At 39.1% G+C, this 27,466-nt stretch overlaps 2 protein-coding genes across 6 annotated transcripts in view; both read left to right on the top strand.

The window, feature by feature from the left end:
- LOC125933691 (NEDD4-binding protein 2-like 2) overlaps positions 1–27,466 on the top strand; it is a 105,595-nt gene that overhangs the window by 52,110 nt on the left and 26,019 nt on the right. For 3 of the 4 annotated variants that reach the window (XM_049646781.1, XM_049646783.1, XM_049646780.1), the window contains 4 exons: positions 12,952–14,708; positions 17,308–17,393; positions 18,383–18,426; positions 20,527–20,704. In XM_049646781.1, the coding sequence (XP_049502738.1) occupies positions 12,952–14,708; positions 17,308–17,393; positions 18,383–18,406 (1,867 nt within the window). In that variant the 3' untranslated portion in view covers positions 18,407–18,426; positions 20,527–20,704. Of the gene's footprint in view, positions 1–12,951; positions 14,709–17,307; positions 17,394–18,382; positions 18,427–20,526; positions 20,705–27,466 lie in introns of those variants that run through there. The other variant, XM_049646782.1, reaches the window with a different exon arrangement.
- N4BP2L1 (NEDD4 binding protein 2 like 1) overlaps positions 20,720–27,466 on the top strand; it is a 39,297-nt gene continuing 32,550 nt past the window's right edge. For both annotated transcript variants that reach the window (XM_049646786.1, XM_049646787.1), the window contains exon 1: positions 20,720–26,534. In XM_049646786.1, coding sequence (XP_049502743.1) covers positions 26,356–26,534 — 179 coding nt within the window. In that variant the 5' untranslated portion in view covers positions 20,720–26,355. The remainder of the gene's footprint in view (positions 26,535–27,466) is intronic.

The following is a 27,466-nucleotide window of genomic DNA, read 5'->3' as shown; positions in this document are numbered from 1 at the left end:
AAGGATGTGAGAGAAGGATGATGCCCTCAAAACAGTACGCTTCAAATATTCCATAGAAGACTTTCAGTTTTGTCTTCAATCAATACCTTAATAAAGTTGGTTGGTGGGGGAGAGTTTAATTACTTCTTTAGGCAGGTAGCAGGAATCTGGGTAACTGGGGCTTTGGCCACAGTCTTCAATCAGATCAGCTTTCTGTCTACTTTTACCTGTTTATTTGGATTCTGTTTAAAGTATTAATAGGTGGGTTCTACTCCTTGTAAATATATTCATGTATCTCTTTAAGATACATTTTGGGTATATATGCAGAAATGGAATTGTTGGACCATATGGTAATTAGATTTTTAAGTTTTTGAGGAATGGCTATAATGTTTTCCATAGAGAGTACGCCTTTCTACATTCCCACCAACAATGCACAAGAGTTCCCATTTCTCCATATCCTCACCAACACTTGTCTTTTCTGTTCGTTTTTTTCTAATAATCATCCTAATGGCTAGTATTTCATTGTAGTTTTGATTTGGATTCCCCTAATCATCAGTGATATTGAGCATATTTTCATATCTATTGGCCATTTGTATATCTTTTGTGAAGAAATGTCTTTTCAAGTCCTTTGTTCATTTTTGAATCAAGTTGTTTGTTTTTTGTTGTTGGTGGTGAGTTTTCGAAGTTCTCTATATATTCCGTATATTAATCTCTTATCAGATATATTATTCGCAAATATTTTCTGCTGTTTTATGGGCCTTTTAATTCAGTTCATATAGTCTTTTGATGTGCAGAATGTTTTAATTTTCATGAAGTCCAATTTTTATATTATTTTGTTGCCTGGGGCTTTGGTGTCATATCCAAGAAATCACTGCCAAACACAATGTTGTAAAACTTTGTCTCAGTTATAGTCTAATATTTTTGTAGGTTTTGATTTTACATTTGAGTCTTTGATCCATTTTGAGTTAATTTTTGTATATGGTGTTTAATTACGGTCCACCTTCATTCTTTTGCATGTGAATATCCAGTTTTCTCAGTACTATTATTGAAAAGATTGCCTTTTCTCCATTAATCATCTTAGCAATCTTATCAAAAATCATTTGACTATATATGTGAGGGTTTATTTCTGGGCTCCCTATTCTTTTGGTCTATATGTCTGTCTTTATGCCAGTACCACACTGTTTTGATTGTGGGAGCTTTATTCTTTTTTCTTCTTTTTTTTTTTTTTTTCAAAATTGTTTTGGCTATTTGGGATTCCTTAGAAATTCCATATGAATTTTAGGATAGGTTTTTCTATTTCTACAAAAAAAAAAAAATCATTGGGATTTAGAGAGGAGTTGCAATGAATCTATAGGACACTGAACAATATTAAGTCTTTCAATTCATAAACATGGGATGTTTCCATTTATTCATATCTTCTTAAATTTTTTTCAACAATGCCTTATAGTTTTCATTGTACAAGTCTTTCATGTCTTTGGTTAATTCCTAAATATATTATTATTTTTGATGCTATTGTAAATGAAATTGTTTTGTAATTTCCTTTTCAGATTTTTCATTGTTAGTGTATAGAAATGTAACTAATTTTTGGGTTTTGACTTTATATCCTGCTACTTCAGGATATAATTAATAAATTAATCCTGAATTAATTTATTAGCTCTAACAGTTTTTTGTGTAATCTTTAGAATTTCTAAATATAATCAGCAAACAGAGATAATTTTACTTCTTCCTTTCCAATTTGGATGCCTTGTATTCCTAATTTCTTTAGTGTTTTTTTTTTAATCATGAAAGAATGTTAAATTTTATCAAATACTTTTTCTGTATCATTGAGATGATCATGTTAATCTTTTTTTTCCCTTCATGGTATATGACATTGGTCAATTTTCATATGCTGAACTATCCTTGCATTCCATGTATCAATCCCACTTGGTCATGGCTTATAATCCATTTATCTATATCTATATCTATCTATCTATCTATCTATCTATCTAAAGATCTTATTTTGGGGTCACCTGGGTGGCTCAGTTGGTTAAGCATATGACTCTTGGTTTCAGCTCAGATCATCATCTCATGGTTTGTGAGATCAAATCCCGTGTCAGGCTCTGTGTGGACAGCGTGGAGCCTGCTTGGGATTCTCTCTCCCTTTCTTTCTGCCCTTCCCCCATTCACGTTCTCTCTCATTCTCTAACCCCCCTTTCTCTCAAAATAAATAAATAAACTTTGAAAAATAAAAAATATTTTAATTTTAAGTAATCTCTACACCCAATTTTATAAGCCTGAGATCAAGAGTTGCATGCTGTATCGACTGGGCCAGCCAGGCACCCCTATAATCCTTATAATATGCTGTTGGGTTTAGTTGAGGATTTTAGCTTCCATGTTCATATGACATATTGGTCTGCAGTTTTCTTTCCTTGTGTCTTTGCCTGGCTTTGGTGTCAGGATAATACTGGCATCACAGATTAATTACAAAGTGTTTCCCCCTCTTCGGTTTTTTGGAACACTTTGAGAAGGATTGGCACTTAAAATTTTTTGATAAAATTCATCATTGAAGCCATCAGGTACAGGACTTTTCTTTGTCTAGAGATTTTTTTGTTGTTCAGAGATTTTTGATTACTGATTTAATCTCCTTATTAGTTGTAGTTCTATTTAGATTTTCTATTTCTTAGTGATTCAATTTTGGTAGGTTTTGTGTTTCTAGGAATGTTTCCATTTCATCTAGGTTATCCAATCTGTTGGCATACAATTTTTCATAATATTCTCTTATTCTTTTTATTTCTGTAAAATTGGTTGTAATGTCCCCATTTTCATTTCTGATTTTGTAACTTGAATCATCTTTGTTTCTTAGTCCCCCTAGCTAACAGTTTACTGATTTTGTTAATATTTTCAAAGAATTTGTGATTTCATTAATTTTTTTCTATTGTTTCTCTCTTCTCTACTTCATTTGTCTGTGTTCTAATCTTTATTATTTCCTTCCTCCTGTTAGCTTTTGGTTTAGTTTGTTTTTCTAGTTCCTTAAGTTTAAAAACAATTTAATGTTTATTTATTTTTGAAGGAGAGAGAGAGACAGAGCATGAGTGGGGGAAGAGCAGAAAGAGAGAGGGAGACACAGAATCTGAAACAGGCTCCAGGTTCTGAGCTGTCAGCACAGAGCCTGACACGGGGCTCAAACCCACAAACTGTGAGATCATGCCCTGAGCCAAAGTCAGACACTTAATTGACTGAGCCACTCAGGTGTGCCATTGTTCCTTAAGTTTTAAAGTTAAGTTGTTGATTTGAAGTCTTTTTGTTTTTTGTTTTTTTTAATGTGTTTATAACTTTAAATTTTCCCCTTCTCACTGCTCTTACCATGTGCTATACATTTTACTGTGTTGTCATTTTGTTTTCATTCATCTAAAGTATTTTCTAATTTCCCTTGTGATTTTTCTTTGATTTACTACTTATTTAAGAGTATGTTGTTTAACTTCCACAAATTTGTGAATTTTCCATTTTTACTTCTTTTATTGATTTCTAACTTTATCCCACTGTGGCAGGAGAAGATACTTTGTATGATATCTATCTATTGAAATCTGTTGACACTTAATTTGTGGCCTAACTTATAATCTGTTCTGGAAAATGTCTCATGTGTGCTTGAGAAGAATGTTTGTGCTGTGTTGTTGGATACAGTGTTCTGCATATGTATGTTAGATCCAGTTGGTTTACTATGTTAAATTCTCTATTTCCTTACTTCTGTCTGGTTGTTCTATCCAATCCTGAAAGTGGGATGCTGAAGTCTCCAAAATTATTGTAGAGCTGCTTATTTCTCCCTTCAATTCTGTTAACTTTTGCTTCATATACTTTAATGGTCTGATATGTGCATGTTTACCATTGTTATATGTTCTTGTTAACTTGAACCTTTTATTAATATATAGGGTCATTTTTCTCTTGTTACTTTTTTGATTTAGTCTATTTTGTCTGATATTAGTATAGGCACCCCTTCTCTCTTTTGGTTACTATTTATTTATTTTTTAAAAATTTTGTTTTTTAATGTTTTATTTTTTTTGAAAGAGAGAGAGAGACAAAGTGTGAGTGGGGGAGGGACAGAGAGAGAGGGAGACACAAAATCCGAAGCAGGCTTCAGGCTCTGAGCTGTCAGCACAGAGCCCGATGGGGGGCTCAGACCCATGAACTGTGAGATCATGACCTGAGCCAAAGTTGGAGGCTCAACCAACTGAGCCACCCAGGCACCCCTCTTTTGGTTGCTATTTAAATGGAATATCTTTTTTTCATCTTTTCATTTTCAATCTATTTGTATCTTTGGAGCTAAAGTGAGTCTTTTGTAGATAGTATGTAGTTGGATCATATTTTTTTTCCATTCTATCAATCTCTATCTTTTGTTTGTAAAGTTTAACCCATTTATATTTAAAATAATTACTTATAAGGAGAGACTTCTGTCATTTTGCTATTTGTTTTTTGTATACCTTATAGCTTTTTGTCCATCTTTTTCTGCATTACTGCCTTCTTTTGTGTTCACCTGATTATTTGCAATGAAATGTTTAAGTTTCTTTCTCATTTTCTTGTGTGTATATTCTATAGATATTTTCTTTGTGGTTATTATGTGCATCTTAACCTCAAAAGTTATAACATTCTAATTTGAATTTCTACCATCTTAATTTCAATAACATACAAGAACTCTTCTCCTTTATGTTTTGATCCCCACTCCTTTTGGTTGTTGATGTATCAAACTTACATCTTTATACATTGTGTGACCCAAACATAAACGAAAAATCTTTTAAATGCATTAGTCTCATATAGAAAACAAAATGTGCAGTTACAAACCATAGTTACAATAATGCTAGCTTTCAAACCCATAATTGTTTTTTTTAATGTATTAGTCTTGTAAATCATGTAGAAAACAAAAAGTCGAGTTACATACCATTGTTACAATAATACTAGCTTTTATAATTGCCCATGTATTTACCTTTATTCAGATCTTTATTTATTCATCCAACTTCACATTTTTGTTTAGTATCCTTTAATTTCACTTTGCAGGACTCCCTTGAGCATTTCTTACAAGGTGAGTATAGTGATAACAGACTCCTTACCTTTTGCTCATCTGGGAATGACTTAATCTCTCCTTCACTTTTGAAAGATAGTTCACTCAATATAGGATTCTGGATCAACAATTTTTTTCTATTCACACTTTGAGCCTAGCAGCCCACTACTTTCTGGTCTATTTAGTTTCTGATGAGAACTCTGCTTATATTCTTATTAAGGATCCCTTGTGTGTGACAAGTTGCTTCTCTCTTGTTCTCTTCAAGATTTTCTCTTTGTCTTTTTAAAGTTTGAGTATAATGTGTCTTTTTGTGTTTCTCTTTGAGTTCATCTTACTTGGAGTTTATTAAGCTTCTTGGATGTTTATATTCATGTCTTTCATCAAAGTTGGGAGGTTCTGCCATTATTTCTTCAAATATTTTCTCTGCCTTTTCCCCCCTCTTTTTGTGAGACTTCCACAATTTGCGTGTTTGTTCAGTTGATGGTATTCAACAAGTCTCTTAGGCTCTGTCACTTTTCTTCAATCTTTTTTCTTTCTGTTCTTCACACTTGATAATTTCCATGGCCTTATTTTCAAGGTCTTCTGCCTACTCAAATCTGCCTTTGAATCTCTCTAGTGAAATTTTCATTCCACTTATTATACTTTTCAGTTTCAGAATTTCTTTCTCCTTCCTTCCTCTCTCTTCTCTCTCTCTCTCTCTCTCTCTCTCTCTCTCTCTCTCTCTCTCTCTTTCCTTTGGGTTTTTGATCTCTTTATTGGTATTTCTATTTTGTTCATACAAAGTTTTTGTGACATTCTCCACATTTTTAGTTCTTCAATCATTTTTAAGGCAGTTGGTTTGAAGACTCTACTTGATTTGCCATAAAATTTTTTTTTCAGGGAAAATTTCTGTTGATTTTTTCCCCCTTTGAATTGGCCATACCTTTCTGTTTCTTTGTATGTCTTGTGATTTATTTATTTATTTTTTGGTTGAAAACTGGACATTTGAATATAATAATGTAATTCTGGAAATCAGATTTTCCCCATTTCATCAGTGTTGGCTGAGTTTTTTGTTTTTGTTTTTTAATGTTGTTTTAGGCAGTCTGTGTGCCAACCATCAGCCTATGGTGTAAAGTTAAGGTTTGTCAAATCTTTTCTGAGTCTGTGCCTTTCCCTGAGTACGTGCAGTCACTTTCTAATTTTTCCCATATATAAAGTTGTTTTTGAGCGTCCTAGTCTTTAATATCTGGCTCCCAAAAAGAGAAAAAAAGAAAGATCAAAGGAGGGAAAAAGGGTGTCAGCTCTTTAAATCTCTTGAAAGTTACTTGAGCTAGAGAAGTGGCTTGCAACAATGAAGTGGGCGGGGCATGCAACAATAATGGCCACTCTCTTTGTCTGTGCCTGTATGCTTAGAAGCAGCAATTAGTGATCAGAACACAAATCCCTATCTTTGGGGAAAAGATCTTTTTTGCTCACCATAGATTCTGCAAACTATGTGCAAGCTACATCTGGAACACTTGCACAGCTTCCTGCCATGGCACCTTTTGTCCACCTTCACCCATTTTCCACCCCTCACCTTATCCCTCTGCTAACCATGAACATGTTCTCTGGATCTATTAGCTTTTTTTTTTTTTTGAATGCACATATAAGTGAGATTATATAGTATTTGCCTTTCTCCGACTTACTACACTTAGTATAATGCCTTCAAGGTCCAACCATGTTGTCACAAATGGCAAGATTTCCTTCTTTTTAAGGCTAAGTAATATTCCATTGTGTGTATGTGTGTGTATATAATATACATATATATGTGTATATACATGTGTATATATAATATATACATATATACATATTATATACATATATACATATATAATATAATATATAACATGTATATACATTTATACATACTATATACATATATACATATATATAAGTGTATATATAATATATATGTGTGTATATATAATATACATATATAAAGAATATATATATATATATATATATATATATATATATATACATTCTTTATCCATTCATTCATTGATGAACACTTAGACTTGTCTTGGTTATTGTAAATAATGCCACAATCCTTTTATCATTTAAAATCTCTTCTGGAACTGTATTTGTACCTCCTTTTTCATCCCTAAGACTAATTGCTTCCTTCTTCCTTTGATTAATCTTACTAAGGTTTGTGAATTTTATTAATCTTTTCAAATAACCAACTTATGAATTTGTTGGTCCTGATTAGTCTCTTTGTTATCTTTTTGATTCTTTATGATTCCTTCTCTTCTACTTTTTGGGGGTTTCTTCTGCTTTTCTTTTTCTAGCATCTTCAATTGTGTGGTTAACTCTTTAATTTTGTACCTTGCCTTTTTTTTTTGAAGGTACATTTATGGGAAATATATATATATATATGTATATATATATATACACACACATATACATATATATATATATGGGAAGCTTTTATATGTAATTATTGTTCACTATGATTAATTTTTATATATTTCTGTTACAAAGTTTTCTACCCATGAATTCTTCAACATTTTAAAATTTTTCCAAAAAAATTTTATTACTAATTTCAAAATTAATTGCATTATGGTCAAAGAGTGTGGTCTATACATTAATAATTCTTTGAAATTTGTGGAGGCTAGTTTGACGGCCTGTTAATTTATTTAAATATTCCATATGGTTTGAAAAGAATGTTTTCTTTAATTTTTGAATGTAGTGTTCCATAGTCATTATATTGAACATTATTAATTGTGCTATTTATGACTTTAATATCCTGATTTTTTTTGTCTGCTTGTTTTATCAACTATTGAAAAAAGTATTTTTTAAATTTTTATTTATTTTTGAGAGAGACAGACAGAGTGTGAGTAGGGGAGGGGTAGAGAGAGGGGGAGACACAGAATCCTAAGTAGGCTCCAGCCTCTGAGCTGTCAGCACAGAGCCTGACATGGGGCTCCAACCCACAAACTGTGAGATCATTACCTGAGGCAAAGTCAGTTGCCCAACCAACTGAGCCAACCAGGTGCCCCAAGAAAGGTATTTTTTTTTTAATTTTTAAAAAATGTTTGTTTATTTCTGAGAGAGAGAGAGAGAGAGAGAGAGAGAGAGACAGAGTGTGAGCAGGGGAGGGGCAGAGAGAGAGGGAGACAGAATTCAAAGCAGGCTCCAGGCTCTGAGCCATCAGTACAGAGCTGGATGCAGGGCTCAAACAGTGAGGTCATGACCTAAGCTGAAGTCAGATGATTAGCTGACTGAGCCACCCAGGCACCCCCTGAGAAAGGTATATTAATCTCTGATAAAGATGGTGGATTGGTCAGTTTGTCTGTATTTGGCCACTTGAAAATTTTTTCTCTACTTCGAATAATGTGCAAACATATTAAATAAATCACATTTTGAGAACTTTCCAGCTCTTCTATCTCAACTGTTCTTTTTTGCGTAAGTCATTCTAGCCATTTTCACATTCTAATCTTGAATAGAATCCTCAAGTCTCAGTGAAATCTATAAGATTATTTTGTTGTTGTTGATATGTGGTAAAAATAAAAGCTGCTATTTACAAAATATTCACCAGGTGCCAAGTATTGTGCTAGATGCTTTATTTACAATAAAAGTCTTTTTATCTAACATAATTGGGACAAGTAGGTTGTTAGTTCACTGAAAAAGTTGATTAAAGTGGGGAATCTTTAAGAAATGATACATACTATGAACATTTTATTTGAACTTAAAATGCATGCTTACATACACATCCATTCACCAATATTTATGTATGAGTCTGTTTTTTGGAAGTTTATTTCATGGAGTTTATTTTTTTAACGTATAAACCACACCTGTAATGCATCGTCAACAATTTCTAGTTTCTATTGATGTAAATTGGAGGGAGAACCCAAAGAAATATTCAAAGCAGTATGAGTGCAGAATTAAAGGTTTTTCTGATTTTGAACCAAACTTCATAGTTATTCTGCCCACACCTCATTTGATAACAGTTGCTTAATGCCTCATCTTTATTGAGTCACTTACTTTAATTTTTTATAGAAATTTTATAGAAAATTTAGAGAAATTTTTATAGAAATTGGGGGCACCTGGGTGGCTCAGTCAGGTGAGTGTCCAACTCTTGATTTTGGCCCAGGTCATGATCCCTGGGTCATGGGATTGAGCCCAGTGTTGGGCTCCGTGCTGAGTATGGAGCCTGCCTAAGATTCCTTCCCTCCCTCCCTCTCTCTCTCTGTCCCTCTGCCTCTCCCTCCCTCCCTCCCTCTCCCTCTGCCCCTCTCTCCTGCTCATGTAGTCTCTCTCTCTACAAAAAAGAAAAGAAACTTTCTTGTATTCCTATTCCACTGGTTGATGTAATGTTTACATAATGTTTAATTAAACTACATAGTATGGTAACAATTATGATTGTGTAAACAGAGGAGAATAAACTCATCTGTCTTCTTGTAAATATACAGCCCTAAACAATAGGAGCAGAAGGGTGTAGTTGTACTAGAAAGCAGCCATGTAGCTGGGAACATTTTTTGTACCATTGAATCAGTCATTATATTGTACAGAGGCAGTGGGAAGAATTATTTAATCTGCCCTATCAGTTCAGTAAAGGTCATTTAGGAGCCTCTGTATTAACAAACTTTATAACTGTATAAGGAGGTAATGTTATCCTCATTTTAGAAGGGCGATCTGATTTACTCAAGCTCCCACCACTAGCTTATTACTAAACTACATCTAGGCCTGGATTACCTCAACCATGGTCATTCTATAAAGCTGGGAGAGCTTTCCTTTACAATCTGCATGTGTTTTAATTGAATTTTACTTCATTTATCGATCATGCTTTATGAATTAGTGTACAGGCCTCTGCAGTGGAAAATACTGTTTCTACCCCTTTAATAATTTTTTTTTTCATGAAGTTTAGGCACTTACAATACTTTTTTTTTTCTCCCTAGCAGGTAGTTTTATCTTTATCCGGATGTTCTCTCATCTCTGTCTTCAAGTCACAGCTTACATGGTCAGGTTAGCTTGTTTCTGAGCAAACACTCTTTTTCTCATAATTAAGAGGTACTTATTACTACCCAGGAGCTTGGATTCTCAGCTACCACCTAGAAAACAGAATATTTGATTAATTAGAAATACATTACTATTTGTTCATTTCTTACTCCTTTCTTTTCTAAAGCTACAGCCTGTGCCTCCAACTCTCCTGATTTCTTCTCCATGGCTTTTATGTAGGGATGTTTCTTTTCTTTTAATGGTGACATTCATTCCTAAATGAATCAGCACAAATGAGATCAAGTTTAATGAGCCTTGACACATTAATGAGCTTCCCACACTTTGTAAATATGTCTACTGATAAGCCACATCCCATGCATACACATTCCAACAGAAGTTATCACCACTACACTCCCTTCTCTCCTCTCCCAAGTACTTCACAAGTCACTGTTACTGGTTTGTGTTTCCTTCCCAGAGACCTGGAACAAGTACAAGTCTCAGGCACATTTCCCTGTGGGGGAATGTCTTCTGATTTTCACACTTCTTGGCATTGTGTTGTATTTTCAAACAGAATTCCAATCCGTAGGGTCTCCTCTGACTATCTCTTTTGGCAAACCACCTTCATACATTGCCTGATCTCCCTGATAGTTTATTTTTTTAAGCTACCTGTTTCATGATGCGTGTTAACTTCTCTGTAGGTATCATGAATTTTCATCATTAGCCGGTTTCTACGATCCTTTCTCTAAGTAGGTTGAGATCTACTTGATACAATCTCTATTAGATTGTAATGCATTCAGAAAACGAAAGAACCCTTGAGGAATATTAGCAAAGCCCTCATCTTTTCTACTTTCTAACCTCTGCTGTAAGTACAGATTAGCTTATTGGTTCAAACTCTGAACCGAATTTTGTGGCAACTGATTTGGCAACCCTGTCTCCAAACCCATACCTTTCATAGGCTTCTATGTCTCAGTAAATCAGTAAATGGCCACTCATCCCTTCAATTGTTCAGGCTCAACTCCTTTTACCCATACTTCATCTGTTTCTTATACTCTATATCCAATTTATTTTTAAATCTTGTTTTCCTTTAAAATATATCCAGAATGGGATCATTTCTCACTGCTTCCACTCTGTGACAAATGAATTAACTCCAGAAGACACTTATGTCCATTGGCCTATCTAAGGTTTAGGCCATCTATGCATTCCTTTTGTCCTTTCCCTGCAGTAGGATGGTTCATGTTTCGGTGAAGACAGTGGAGCTTGTTTTCAGAGTAACATCCTAGTTTCAGTATGAATTTTGTAACAACTATCGCACCTTAGGCTTCAGCTGAGGCTCTCACTAGAGTCAGATAGAACTGACTATGAGGAGAAATTTCTGCCAAAGTTGGATTCTTTATTTGCTATCCTTTTTATAGAAGTCCCATTACAACTGCCTGTCTGTAATTTAGCATTCCTTAATGTCCTTTTAAACTAAAATCCAGGAATTGTAAACAAGGGCAGCAGCAATTAGATGCCAGAGAACAAGGTGTTCAGGGCTCCTGCTTGTTGAAAATTGCCCAATGTCACGGGGTGGAATAAACCAGGCCAAAGCAAGTTCTTTGTCCAGCCCCCAGCTGATCAACGGTTTCTTCATTATCTCTTTTGGCTTCCATGTTTGTTTGCTTGTTTAATTGTTTTTTTTTTTTATCCTCTATCCTGTTACTTTTTTTTTTTTTCCTCAGCTGTGTTTATCGTCCCTCCCCCACCCTCCACTGCATTTTAATATTCTCTATCTGTACTTTATAGAAAATGACTAGATCTTTATATTACAAATTCGAAAGTGTTCAGGGCACCTGGGTGGTTCAGTCGGTTAAGTGTCTGACTTCAGCTCAGGTCATGATCTCATGGTTCATGAGTTAAAGTCCCACATCGAACTTTGTGTTGATAGCTCAGAGCTTGGATCCTGCTTCAGATTCTGTCTCCCTATCTCTCATCCCCTCCCTTGCTCACACGCTGTCTCTTTCTTTCTCAAAAATAAATAAACATTAAACAAATTTAAATTAGAAAATGTTCTAAATCCTCTCTTTTCTGTTAGGATCAAAGTTAATCTTCAATTTAGGGGAGCTGCGAACTTTTGGGGAACACTATTGTTCCTTTGGATGGGATACTTTTTTACTGTGGAATTGTCCCTGGCATCATAGGATGCTAAACGTCCCTGGCCTCAGTACCAAGTGCCAGTAACACATCTCCAGTCATTGTGACCACAAAAATACCTAACACATTTACAAACACCCCACAAAATAGTGGTGGAACGTCTCGTTTAGAGCCATGGCTAGGTAGGCAATTAGAAGAATATCACTACCCCCCCTCAAAAAAAAAAAAAAAGAAAAAAATATATAAATGTACCAATAAACATCTTGGTTTATGTATGCATATGTATATATGTATTTATATGTGTGTGTAGGTATATGTATGTGTGTATGTATAAAATGTTTCACATATATAATAATATTTGTTTCAAGGGACATATTAAGTTTTCATAAAGTTACTGGTTTATGAAACAGGTATGTGGAAATGAGTTGTAACTTTCTCAAAGTGTACTCATTTATTTTTATTTTCATTTAAAACGTTTTTTAAGTTTATTTATTTACTTTGAGAGAGAGAGAGAAAGGTAGAGAGAGGATCCCAAGCAGGCCCTGTGCCATCTAGCCCAGAGCCCGACATGGGACTCGAACCCATGCACCATGAGATCATGACCTGAGCCTAAATTAAGAGTTGGATACCCAACTGACCGAGGCACCTGGGCACCCCAAAATGTACTCATTTTTAACTTAGAGAAAGTATATCTCTTTTTAAAAGTAATTTAAAAATATACTACAAAGTACATGCACACTTTAGAATCTCTTGTCCTAATGATTTGTAACTTTTCACATTAAGAGTACAATGTTTTAGTTTGCTAGTGTTATACAAAAAATTAAGTTATAAATGTCCTTAATTTTTTTATATTTCAGAGAAAGCGATTTGAAGAAAACTGGGCCCAGGTTCAGCAAAAACAAGCAGAAGAGAAGCAGAAAAAGAAGTAAAAAGCAGAACAGTCATGGTAAAATCATGGGAGAAAACCCATTTGAAACCTTAAGTTATACACCAGGAGACCAGGACCCCTCTCAGAGTGCAGAGGAAGACTTGGAAGACACCAACAGAGAATCGGCGTGCACCGTCACTGGTGGACTGGGACATGAACTAAGAGGTTTAGTAAATAGCCACCAAGATGAAATATGGAGAAGCATACATCCCGAAGATGGTTTTCCAAATGTTATGTCTGCAGTTGAGCTGGACAATACACCAAAAAATTACCTCCCTAAAGAACACGATGATTTGTTTCCAAATATGTCATCGATGCCGCATGAAAACGCTGTTACTTGCCCGACAATGACTCAGAGTCTTTCCTGCATGGCAAGTGATGACTGGTCTGGCACGAATGTAGGAAAGCACACTGGAAGCAGGCATCCCACAGCGTCAGACGTCCAGGGTGGATCTGCGTCCATCCCATGCTCATTGATGCAGAAGAGAGAGAGGGTAGATAAAAGACTCCTGAATGAAACATTTCTGTGCAATCGATATGGATCCAGAACTTCAGATAAAAGTTTAAGAAAGGAACAAGGAGTAAATACAGCTAAAAACGATTATTGGGCTTTTTCTTCAAACAATTTTTCTGATGAAGAATTACAGCTGAGCTCTGAGAGGCAACCCTATTTTGGGAGCTGGCCTGAAGGACCTCATAAGTTTATATGTGAACAAAGACCAAAGAGAGAGAGATGGCAAAGGCTGGCCTCTCCGGACAGCAGGGGACAATTGATTAAGTTGATCTCCACTTCTGAAGGAACTTCAGGACCAGGAAGCGGTCCAGAAACACTGCTAGAGGAGAAGCTGTTGATAGAAAATGAAGATTTGTCACCTCCCACTGAGAATATAGATTCAATCATAGAAACAGAAACAAATGTCTTTAGAAGCTGCTTGCCTAACCTGCATATCCCAAAGAGTGACTTATGCTCAACAAAGAATAAGAAAAGGAGGGAGAAAAGGATTTTCAATTTGGCACCAAACTTTAACTTACTGGGACAGAGATATATCAGTGTAAAAGAAAGTGGGGAATGTGGCGTGGTAACAGAAAGCCGTGGACTAAAAATTATTTTGGAAGAAGAAAAAGATAGAATCTCAGAAATAAACAATATAGAGGAGAATAAGCAAAAACTTATGACCTTTGGTCATCATCCATCATGGTTTTGCTTTGCTGTTTTCGAAGATCCTCCTTTAAATTTTGGTAGACAGTCTTATTCTCATTACCTGCCGTTTAGTAGACTAAGGCGCTCTGTGTACTTTTATAAAAACCCTATTCCTTCTCTTGTGCTACAGTATACCTTCAGCTTTTGGATGGTATCTTTTACGAGCAAGAAACCATCTTTGACTTTCAAATCTCAGACAAGGGTAGATGACCAACTACATGACCTAGGGTTTAGTTCTTCAGAAATTTTAAGTAGCCAATCTGATACTTTGTACTCTTTTAGGGTCACTTCTGATCTTCACTTTTTAAATGAAAGTTTTGATGAAAAGCTGAAGACATGGGAAGAACCTAAGCCATTACAGTTCTTACAAACTGAAGATAACCAAGATTTGACGAGCACTGGCTTTGATTCCCTTGAACTACAATTATCACAAGGGTTTGCCTTTCAACTGGTAAAGCTTTTTGGATCCCCTGGAGTTCCAATGGGTAAATTGTGTTTACTTGCTACAAACAAAAGTCCAGTTTAACATATATGAGTAATTTTTTGAAATGTTTCTACCTTGCATTAGTGATTTCATGCAGTTAATTGATCTTGTGATGCTTTTCAGCAATGGAAGTAAAGGACCCATAGCAAATGGTGCTTGACCTTCAGAGTCATGTGCCTGCCTCCACTTCCAGGAACCATAGTCTTAAATATCTTTGAGCACTTAGAATACTTGGATTCTCAGTATAAATAGATATTGAGAAGAACAAAGGATGAGACAGGCAAACAGTAATTATATAACAAATAGAGATGGGTTCCCCCCTCCTTTTTTTAAAAATCTATTTTATACATTTCCATTGTTTGGAGCATGATCCTTTCCTTTCTCCTCCATGGTATGGCTCATAGATATGAGAATAGTAAGGTGGGGGGACAGTGAAGATTAAATGATGAAAACATATCCTCTGAAATAAGTTGAGTTTAATTTTTAAAGACTGAGAAGGATACTGAAAAGAAGATTACAGAGTCTGACTGGTTGACTTGAAAAGTTCCTTCCAGCTGCTGTTGTTTTTGGAAATGAAAAATCCACTTGTGAATAAAACACATGAAAAATCCACTTGTGAATAAAACACATGAAATTTTAATATTCTAAGTAAAATTCTAAGTAAATTTCCTCTAAATAATAAATATATTTAAGATGCTAAATGTCTTAAACAGGGAATCTAACTCATATCCCAATTTTTCCTTATCTGTAAGTCAATTGCATGTGTTAAGCGATTTCATGGAGTTGAATGTGTCCCCTTCCTTGAGGACAGAAATTGTAAGAGCCAAGAAGTCAAAGCTCCAATCCCTGAAGTTCTCCTCTATCTTCCTGATACTTTTTCTTTTCTGCATCTACCAGCTGCCTGGGCCCTGCTCCTGGCTCACAGCTCATTCCAGAGTTGTTTACTTTGCTCTTAAACTTCTGCTGTTGTGAACAAAATTGGTGCCCAGAACCCAGACCCAAGATTTGCTAAGTCTCAGCGCGAGTGAGTCACAATTATTCACCTGCTCTTGAGGTTCTAGTGTTATGTTTATCATTTTTGTAAACTTTGTGAATAATCACATCTTAGCCGTTTGGTGCAGTATGCTATCTTTCTAGATGCACCAAAGAAACATACCAATTTAAAGATCAATTTAATTAATTTAGTTAATTTAATTAAAATTTAGGGAATTTTAAAAGATAAATGAAGTCATTTTAGTCATTTAAAAGGTTTTAGTCCTAGGTCCATATTCTAAAATTATGTGCAACTATTTTTGTGTCACTTTGAACTGTTTTTTCTGAGAAAGTCTATAGATTTTGTCAGCTTCTGGAGCAAGGGAGGGGGACGTGGCAGCACTTGACTCAAAAAGATTAACAATCACTGCCTTGGATCAGCATCAGAAAGCATGAAGGCACTCGTGTGAAAGATCCTAAACCTGCGCCTTTGAATGCACAATACCGTCATAATCAGCAATAATGATCAAGCATCCATTAATTAAGCTTTGGAAAGCTTTCTAGAGGAAATAGACCTCATTCATCAAATAGCTTACCTTCTAAATGGGGAGATAAGACTAACACAAAACAAAATTATTGCACATAGAAAATATAAATGACAAGCTTATGAATATTTTATGAGTGAGGTTAGTTAGCAGTGCTTAAGGGGATGTTGAGCATATGGGGTTATGGTTTTGGGGGGATGACTTCAATGTGGAAGTGAATTATAAGCAGTGCTTATACAAATGTGGCTTAAAAGAAAAATAGAGGGAAAGAATTTCACATTTGGATGTGGCGGGTGCTTAAAAAAGGCGAGGAGGAAACTGAGGGTGGAAATTGTCAGCTGATTTGTTTGGCCAGGCTGGACAAGGGAAGCTCTGCTGTATCTGTGGCCGGTGGCCTTCTAAATAGGGCAGGGAACCCAAATGAATCCTAGCCTTAGGAGTTCTGTAGACACAGCGGGATTAGATAGTAAAGCCACATAGGCCTGAAGAAACCAAACTATCTATGTTGCCAGGCTTATATGAGTATAGAAAAAATATTTTGGGTGGTTTGGTATGGCTGATATGTATGTGTCAGTGTTTGGACTAATTTATGAGCATCGTAATTGTCTGTGAGGATTTTTCTTTTTAAATTTATGAACATCATTAATTGTCTGTGAGGATTTTTTCCCCCGACACTCTCATGTGGAAGGAAAAATTTGCAAGAAGACTAAACTTGCTATAGTTGTACTGTTCATACACGTCACAGGAAAGGATGACGTAAATTCTATGCCCTCTGCCAGTACCACTTGAAGCTATCATATATAATGTGTGTTACATATGTTATAATATTATGTATGTATTATTGATATATGTATTTATACTTAATGAGAATATGAACTATGGTTCATATTGTTTTACATGAGTGAGGATAGTGTTTACTAATAAAGACCTGAGACGCACTAACTCCTGCTCTAGCCATCAGTGAAGTATTTTCCAAACTGGGCTTTTACTATTATATCAGTCCAAACGTTTGCAGATCTTCACATGTAGGGTAAAAATCTGTATGACACTACAGATGAAACTTGTTCCCTTTTATTTTCACAGAATCTTTGTTGCCTGATGACTGTGTGGTTTCCCTTGACTGGAAGACACTGAAGATGATCTATTTGCAGTGGAAAATATCAGTAGAGGTATATTTTTATGGCTTTCAAAGAAGACCTTCTCCAACTGGTTTCTTTAAAACAACACACACACACACACACACACACACACACACACACAGAGAGAGAAAACCTGTTCATCAGATGTAATATGAAGGGCTATATCCCTTATATTAAATTAGAGAAAGAATACATGTGGATAGGTAGCTAATATATGCATGTTTTTTCAATAAGTCCCAAGATAAAGTTGCATTTAATTCCCTAATTTTGCTGTAGAGTAGACTGGTATAAGGGCCTATTGTGGATAACTGAGGTGCCCGTTTTAGGAGAGTTTTTTATTCTTCATTACATCTTTTCTCCTGTCTAGCCCTCAGTCTTACCCTGTTATGATAGAGTAACAGCTACAAATTAGATTCATATTTATTTGGCTTGGAAGCACCTCATTATTGGTGTTTTCTGTTGGTCTACGGTGAGAGGCATAACTATTCTGATGGGCTGTAAATTTTCCAGGTAGCTGGAGGAGGACTGGTGGGGAAAGTTAGAAAGGTAATAGAAATTCTAGAAAAGGTAGCACACTATATAACATAATGGGGAGAGGGTTTACATTAGTTGATAGTGATTTAAATGTGCCTGGAGGCAATGCTAAGGGTATTATTTTGAGATAAATGGTAAAAACAAGGTTTAGTGAAACAAAATTATATATCACAGGATAGTAGGTATTTCTTAACTGTTCATAAAAGCACAGCTGTGGGAAAAGTAGATTTGTTTGGTGTGCCCAGTTATAAAACCAAATACATTTTTCTAAACTTATTTCTCTTCATTCCCCATGGAGAACTTATTGCTACCTAAACACACACACTCACCCCCCACCCCATACTTTAAACATTAAAATGGACATTTGTGTTTATTAGGTTTATTTTGCTATTTTTAGACTGTTCCTACATGAGTTAAATGATGCAGTCTTAACCCCAATGCCAAATATTAATCATTATTATATGTATTTTAATTATAATTTCTAGAAAAGACAGAAGAAGATTGGTTAAAAATGAGAATTTCTGGAACCGTAAGTACAACTTATTCCAGAGACCTCAGTACAATCAGAAGGCAGTGGATGTTGACATTATTTGGTTATAATAGCTCCATGTACTGCAATCTGAAGAGTAAATATAAAAAAAATGTAGTCTGTTACCATAGCAACCCTGTGTGCCAGTGCACATGTGATTTTCTATTTCCTTTAAATGTAGATCTTTTTGTGAAATACAACAAAGCTTAGATGGTTGTTACCAAATTTATTTGCCAACTTTATTGGTTAGAACATATTTTAGAGCGTTCTGTTAACACACAGTTTATGAGGGATTACCACCCCCGTCCCTTTGCCCCAGATTGTTATGTGATGAGAGCTGGGAATTAGGGATATAGGTTATATTTAAATATTAGGAGATTCTCTAGGAAAGGAGGTAAAACATGGAGACAAACTCATGTTATATTTTAAACTTGACATCAAGCTGACATTAAAATAAATACATTGCACTTTTTTCAAAATGCCTAAATTATGAAATAAACACAGCTGCTATGATTTTAGTGTATATGTGTCTGCATTTGATAAGAATTGAATGCACTCTGCATTTACCCATATGTTTTCTTTCTTCATTTTAACTCGTATTTCTAAGAGGTTTCTGTTTCCATTCCTCTGCTAGAAATATACATATACTCCGTAAAAATGTTTTTGTTTGTTTTAAAACTGGTTCTGCTGCAAGAAGAAGGAGAAGGACAAGAGGTTTGGGAGAAGAGTTTAGGGATTTGAAGGGGCCACCTGAAAACGTGGGATAAAAGTAGTCTGAGAAAGGATACGAGGCTATGAGGAATTCCAGAGAAAGGAGGTAAAGAAATTCACTTATTCATTTGACAAATATTGTGTTGCCTCAATTCCAGCATTGTACTATAGACAGAGGCTATAGCAGTGAAAACTGCCATGGCGTTTACGTTAGGACCAAGTTAGGAAGGGAGTGTTTTCCCTCCCACCCCCCCCAGCACCTCCCTCCACATATGGCAGCCCCAGCGTGACACCACTATAAGCAGCGTGTGACAAGAATGGACATATTTGGCTGTGGCCAACTTGGGGTCTTTTCTGTCAGCTAAATTTGGATGTTTTGTGTCAAGGACACTTCCTGGACCATCCTCTTCCATCTTTGCTAAACTGCCCTCTGGTCTCCTGCAGAGCAGTCACCCCTAATTATTAATTATTCATCTTTTCTTGTTGGGGAACTTGATGAGTGTTATGTCTATGTACAGGTTTTTTGTTTTTTTTTTTTACAATTCTAATGAGAACATGCCTCCCTGTTTTGTGTTTGGCATAATGTACTGATTAGTGGACCTCAAGGGGTAGATAGAAATGTATAAGGAGGGAAGTTGCAGGTGAATGTGGTTGGCTTTGGGAACTACAAGTCCCTGCCTATTTCAAAATTCTCTCCCTGCTGGTGGCTAGGGTGTTTAGTGTCACTCCTGTAAGGAGGTGGGGCAGGGTGCTGGAAGGAGAATGGGTTCCCATCCTGAATCTATTGCTGACTGGCTGTGTAACCTTAAACAAATTATCCTCTCAGAGCCTCAATCTGTTCATGTGTAGAAGATAGATTTATAATAGCAACCTGTCATGGGAATATTAAATGAGGATTAAGCAAAATAATTGTGCAAAGTCCTTAACATAGTGCCTGAAAAATAATAGGCTCTTAGAAGGGTTAATTCCATTTCTTTAAATACCTCCTTGGGTTAGAGCATCATCTTTAAAATGTCCCAGGCAAAATAGAAATTGTGTTACCTAGGAGAGCAACACATTGACTTAATAAACGTGGTAACACATTTGCATGAATTAGTGTATTTATTATTAACTTTATAATGTAAATAGCTGGATCCTCAGGGAATGAGGCAGAGAACAGATTTGGATTTAGAGACAGAAGTTTGGGCATTGTGAGGGACACTGACTCTCCAACGAGACAGGACCAAGCAGGGTGTGGGGATTGTGGGGCCAGAGTAAAGGCCTAGATACCAGGGTAATGGCTTATTTAAATATGGAAAGAGCCTGGGAAACTGACACCAGACTCTGTATATGTCACCATTTTCTCTAGACTTGTTTGGCTTGTGTTTTGTGTTTTTTTTTTTTTTGTAGTTGAATTCTCCAGTCCTCCTCGTGCTGTTGAAGACCCTAATCGTCAAGAAAGAGTGCCCAGTGCCCGCCCAAAGGATCATTTTCAACGATACACTCATTGGATACCAAAATTGGTTTGGATAATCTGTCCAACCATTCTTGATTAGTTATCTGAATAATAAAAAACTCAACAAAAGAGGTAACAACTTGAACTTTTTATTATCTAATTTTGAAGATATTTGCCCTATTTTAATTTGTTATATGGAAGAAAATAAGGCACAGAAAACTTTAGTAGTTTGTTTTGAAATTGTATCAGGATGGAAGGGTAGGCCTTATATCCAAGTATAGGTCCATGATTCCATTTCTCAAATTCTGAAATTGAAAAGGCTTTGAAAATCACAAGTTGTTTTTAGTTTGTTTTGTTTCTTATATGCTTGGCATTAAAACTAATTTGGCAGCAAAACTTGGCCCAAACAGGTTAATTTTACTCCTTATTTATCCTACCTAGTGTGACCATTCATACATTTCGTTGCTGAAATATGAATGTGTTTAATTACCACGGGGTAATTGCCATGGGGTGCTCAGTCCCCACTCAGAATGTGAGGTTATATATATACACATACACACATACTGTGTACCTTCAATAGGCAAACAGGTGCTTTCTGAATTCTGAAACATATCTGACCTCAGGGGTGTTGGTTAGGGATCGTGGGTCTTGTACCATCTACAAAATTGCACCATCTTTCAAAATTCTGTTTTAGTTTACTTGTATTGACCAGTCTTCAAATAGGAAAATTCATATTTGAAAAACAGAAATGAGGGGGTGATTATGCAACAAGTAGGCATTTACCTAATCCCTCTATTTTCAGAAAGGGAGGATCTGTCTTATCTTACTTCCTACTCCACCCTATCTATACTGTCTGATCTTCTCCAGGGAATAAACCTCTGGGCTTCTCGAGGGGATGAGCAATTGCCTGACTCTGGATGTTTGTTTCCCAAGCAGACTTTCCACTGACCTGCCTGCTAAAGCCCACTTCTAGCCCCAAATCTTCTAGTTAGTGCCTGAAATTTTATGGGTTATGCAGGGTAAATTGTGTTGACTCATGGCTTTCTATAACTCAGGGGATTTCTGGGGGGGCTTGGGTTTGTTTGTTTGTTTGTTTTTGCCAAATTAACACTTGGTCTTTGCTTTCTAGTTTTCAAATTTTTGTTACTGTGATATTCTGTCTTTTTTCTTATAATTTATGCTTAAAAATAATAACAAACTAACTGCCCCCCCCCCAAAAAACCTCTTACATTTTAGTGGGGTTTCAAGGAGGGAGTGGAAGTTAAATATTTGTGCTCCATCTGCCATAGTTATTAGGAATTAAGTGCTTTATTTAAAATAGCTGTGCTTTTTCTTACGCTTCTTTCATGCAGCTTTAGTTTATCTTTCTATTAGATGGTGGGTCTGTTCCAGACAGAAACCAGGGTTTTCAGTGTTTGCTTGAACTCCGTAAGAGTCTTGCTCTCAGAGCCACTGTGAAACTGGACTTGCCTTTGGCCCAGGATGGGATGATTTCAGGGAGGAGCTGACCAGCAACAGGGTCCAAGCCCAGGTAGCTACGGAGGGGATTCTGACATCTGGCAAACCCTTGCTCTCCTAGAGGCCTTCACCAGCGGCATTTATGGATTTCTAATGAATACATTAGAATCCACACTGCCATCCCTTATCCAAGGGTATTGTTATGAATATTTTAACAATGAGAGGGGCGTCTGGGTGGCTCAGTTGGTTAAGTGTCTGACTTGAGCTCAAGTCCTGATCTTGAGGTTTGTGAGTTCAAGTCTCGTGTCAGGCTCCGTGCTGACAGCTCGGAGCCTGAAGCCTGCTTCAGATTCTGTATCTCCCTCTCTTTCTCCGCCCCTCCCCTGCTCACATTCTGTCTCTCTCTTTCTCAAAAATAAATAAACATTAACAAAATTAACAAAAATATTTTAACAATGAGTGTAGCATAAGTAGTGACCTGTTCTGAAACACCTTTATGCTGTATTGGTACAAACCGGCTGACCATCTACCCAGGCTTGTATTTGGGTTCCAGAATGTCCCTAGTTTTTCCCAGGCACTGTCTTTATTATCTTGCCCTAATTTCCAGAATGGAGCTTTAGAAAAATGGGCTGGGGCTACCCTTCTGCTCCCAGGCTTCCTCCTCAAAGCTTATAATCCTCAAGTGCCCTTGTGTACAGAGGCACATAGATGCTGTGGAAAAGATATGGTCCTCCCCTTGGGGGAGGGGTGTGGCACTGAAAAGAGTAATGGATGGAATGTGGGAGGCAGGGAGGCAGAAGCAGGTGGGGCACAGCCTTGTCCAGAGAACATTCTGCGGTGGCGGGCCTCTCCCAGGCCACCAGAGTCCTGTGCATTTCCTCTGTCAGTTCAGCCAGGTGGAACACAGAGGCCACATGACTTCTCTTCCCTTGTCCCCCTTCCCCTAACTTCTAGCTTCCTTCAGCCTCCACGTGGCTTCTAGGGGAAGGAGAAGAGAAGAGCAGGGAGGGAGCAGTGTGAGAAGAGAGGAGGACAAGGTCCTACCTCTCACTGGTCAGATTATGCAGAAAGGTGACAGCAGGTGCAAGCTGGAGGCGCCAGAACAATCAGGAGTCCGCCGCAGAAACAGTTAAGCAGGCAAAGGTAGACGTCTTTCCTGTCCTGTCCATGCATACCACTTATATAACAAGAGGAATACACATGGAGATAAGACTAATGTATGTTTTTGAGTAAAAAAAATTAGATAATTCTTGGTAGGGAAAGAAGAGACACAGGACTAGAGAGAGTTGCGAGAGCTACTGCCTACATGTTTGAAATGGCTCTATGGTGTTAAAGGGTCTTGGGAAGCTCCATCCTGGCTTCAGACTTTCTGCCATCTTGGCATCTCTGGGGTGGAAACCTGGGGCCGATTCATAATCAAGCATTCCAAATCCTGGGTTATTTGGAACCGTAGGTTTGAGGGTTAAGTTCCTGGTTTTCAGTAGCCCCTCTTGTGTACCTCCTCATTTTTCCATGTCTTTTAAACAGTGGCAATTAGAGAAACATTTGAATGTATCTTCATTTGCCGAAAATGACCTACAGTTTTCTTTACATCTGTCTTCGTAATGGTTTCTGGTGCAGCAAAGTGGGACTGTGCTGGTCATCACGTAAGCGAGAAATGGAACGAAACCCCAGAGCTCAAGAGTTGGTTGGTTGAGATGAGGGCACTAAGGAGTGTTATCACAGGGGTCCTCTGACTTGGAGGGTAGCCCAGCTCTCTGGAGGCTGGCACCTAGGTAGAACCAGGAAAGATTTGAATGCAGGCTAACAGCAAGCTGGCCCTCAGATCTGTCCGTATGTTTACCGACTGCTCCTTAGCTGACATTATCACCGTCACACCTACCTGTGGAGAAAGTAGTTTAGGTCCACATTACAGTTGTGGACCCATACATCTTCCGAATGTCAGGCTATTTTGTTAGATCTTGGGGTGGCAAGGGTGACACCGTTTCTATTTACAGTCTAGTGGGAGGAAACAGATACACAGACAGATAGCTTTAAACAGGGTGGTTTTGAGGAATAAATCAGAGAGAACGGCCAGAACTTGTTGACTAGTTAAACGTGGGGTTTGAGGGAAAGGAAAAGTGTCTAGGGTCCCTTCCAGGTACTACTGACCATTTTCTGCTCCTGAAGCTCCTTCTCCCTGGGCCTCCATACACCTCTCTCTACCTTCGAGTTCTGTCTGCTTGGCTGACAATTCTCTCACACTCTCCTTTGGCAGATGCCCTTCAGAGACACAGCCCTCAAATGCTGGTGTCTCCTGGCCCCCCTCTTCAGCCGTCTGCTCTATTGTCTGTCTTCTTTTCATAGGGCAAGGATTTCCAAAACTCTGTCTCTAGCTCAGACCCGTCTTCTGAACAGCACACTCGTATTTCCCAGCCTCTACTTGGTAGTTCCATCTGCCACAGACCCTGCAGATTCCTTGTGCCAAAACCTCTAGACCCCAAAGCTGTGTGTCCTCCTGTGCCCCCTCCCACATTGCCTGGGCCCCCCTCTGTAGAGGAACATAGAAGTGGATGGAGGTCTTATGCAGCACTAATAGAAGCACCCCAGCCACACGTGTAATTTAAACTTTTCTAGTAGCCACATTAAAAAAGCAAAAAGAAACAAATGAAGTTAACTTTAATAACATATTAACCCAATGCACCCAACATATTATCATTTCAACACATAATCGATATAAAAATTACTGAGATATTTTACCTTTTTTTCATACTGCCCCTTCAAAATTCAGTGTGTATTTTAATCTCTATTTGTACTAGCTACATTTCAAGTGCTCAACAGCCCCCTGTGGCTGGTGGTACTCGTTTTGGATAGTGCAAGTCTAGAACGAAAAGGGTAGTATTTGAGGCTGGGCAAAAACACTCTGGTAAGAAGTATGATAGAACACACAGAAGTAAGGGGTATGTACATGAAAGCATCGCTATTTTTATGAGTCATGTGTGTTCTCTGTTCCTTATGGTTTTCCCCTAATATGTAGAGCAGCTTTTGAAATTCTCATGTTTCTCAGCAGTGTCAAGATCCTACCTCCGATTCTAGGAAGGGATTTTCAAGGAAGAGCAAGCAGCTCATCTCCCTGCCCCCACCCCTCCAGGGGAATCCCAAGGTTGGATTCTCAGCACAGAGCCCCTCCCTACTTGGGCCTTCCTTCCAAAGTTTCTTGTGAAATCTCTGGATTTTGTTTAAGAAGGAAGTTGCTTTTCTTCACGATTCCTTTTCAAAATTTTCATACCTTGGCTGCCAAAAGCAAAATGTATTTGCTTTACAATAATTATTACAGCCAAAGCCACCATACCTCCTGGATCTTTCCAGCATGGTATTTTTAATATTGTCTCTTTCAGTCCATGCATCTTGAATTTTGGTTCAAAAAATAGGATCGCTCTGTCACACTCTTGAGTGTGAAATACTGGAGAGTGCTATGGTGATCAACCAACTGGCGCTCACCAGTTCCTGGAACTTAGAACTCCATTCTGGATACTTCCCTAGAAAGGATTTCCGTAGACTGCTCCTTTTCCTGGGGAGGCCATGTCTTTTCAGATGGAAGCAAAGCAATACGGTCTTTCCTTCCCGTGAGCCCCAGTTTATGCTACTATTGAGAGATCAATCTGAGTTTTAAGGGGTGCTTTTTCCAATGGAGAGACTTAAAGTTATGTTGAGGCAGCAAAGCTTTCTAAGAATGTTTTTTTGGCAGGCTGATAAAGAAGGATTAAAAAAAAAAAAAACCAAAAACGATAGAGGCCCGGGACAGTGGTGTTAGCAGCTGGGACACTAGCCAGATATTGGTGCTCACAAATTGGGGAGGACAATGGACTTTACTGTTAACTATTCAAAATGCTGTTCACGTTCTGTAATCGTCAACTAAAATTATTTCACTTTCAAGGTCTAGGCCAGTCGGGGGTGGGGTGGAGGAGGGCTGTTGCAGAGAGCCTGACTTCCACGGCGGGAAGTGTCCCAGTGTCCCAACAGACAGGCCCTCCCGCCACTGGGCGAAGGGCACCGAGAGGCAAGGGAGGGAGTCCGAGAGCGGGGCGGGCGAGGGGGGGGGGGGCTCGGGGAGAGCGCGTCACTCAGGTTTTCCTGGCTGCCAGTCTCCCAGCGTCCCCAGCTTTCCAGGTAGGGACGCCCCCTCCCACGCAGCGCGGTTCAGTCGGGTGGGAAGGAGGGGCTGGCCTCCGAGCGCCCGCCCCTCCATCTATCACATGGCCGGAGAGCCACAAAAACAACAGCTTTGGCCAAGACCGTGACTTCAGGAAAGGAAACCCGGGGCTCTCGCAGCCGGCCCCCACCCCATGGAGGAGAGTTTTCTTGAATCCTTTGGGAGGCTGAGCCTCCAGCAGCAGCAGCAGCAGCAACCTCGGCCGCCGGCCCCGCCGCCCCCGCGTGGGACACCTCCGCGCCGCCACAGCTTTAGGAAACATCTCTACCTCCTGCGAGGCCTCCCGGGCTCGGGGAAAACTACACTGGCCAGGTAATGACATCGGCCTGGGCGCCGGCGCGCGGACCCCGGCCGAGCGAGCCCCTGCCCCGAGCCGCTCGGCCCCGTGCCCCCCCCCCCCCCGCCGCCGCCGCGGCCGCCCGGGGTCCTGGCCCCGGCCCCGGCCCGAGCCCGGCTGCGGGGGAGCCCGCGCCGTCCCCGGTGCCCGCCTGGCCGCGGGCCGGGAGAGGAGGGCGGCCCGTCCTGTTTGTTTCCATGCTGCGCTTTCCCGGGAGAACGGATTTCGGCACTGCGCCTTGCGCAAGCCCCAGATGGCACCGGCCCCTGCCCGGCCGCCGAGCCAGGCCCCGGGCCAGCCGGGCCGAGGGAGCCTTGGCCGCCCCCAGCCCGGGGTCGGGAGGCCCGCAGGGATTCTTCTTCAGGAACCCCGGTGGCGACTGCAGAGAAAACCGCGGGGCCGCCCGCTAGCGCGCAGGCACTCGCCACAGTGCGTCAACAGGCGTTTTAAACCCGAGCGGAGACGCGACAGGGCCAGGGGGCGGGGGACCCAAGGCAGCAGTGGCCGCGGCCGGGGGGCGGGGGGCGGGGGGGGGGGGCGTGCGGCCCGCGTTGAAAATCTAGCGGATTAAGGCAGCGCTGCGTTTGCTTTGGCAGCTGCGAAGGCGCACAGGTGCAAGGGGGAGGGGGCCGGCGCGGCCGCGGCTGGCGGTCATTGACAGAGCCTCGTAATGGGCGCCCAAATTCGTTTACTCGCGAATTGCGTAAGCGGCCCTCCCGGTACAGGTCAGCGCGAATTACGCGGGCTTGTTGCCTGCCGCCTCGGAGCTGGGCCCACCGCTACAGCCTCAGTTCCCACCACTCCCCGCCTTGCACTTGATGCTCCGGCAACGTTGAACTGTTTTCTCTCCTTGCTTTTGCTGACGCTGGCCCGCCTGCCTGGCTTGCCTTCCGCCTACCTTTGCCCG

Source organism: Panthera uncia (genome assembly GCF_023721935.1).
Source record: "Panthera uncia isolate 11264 chromosome A1 unlocalized genomic scaffold, Puncia_PCG_1.0 HiC_scaffold_16, whole genome shotgun sequence".
NCBI lineage: Eukaryota > Metazoa > Chordata > Mammalia > Carnivora > Felidae > Panthera > Panthera uncia.
The sequence above is the reverse complement of the archived record's forward strand: the minus strand, read 5'-3'. Positions and strand labels throughout refer to the sequence as shown.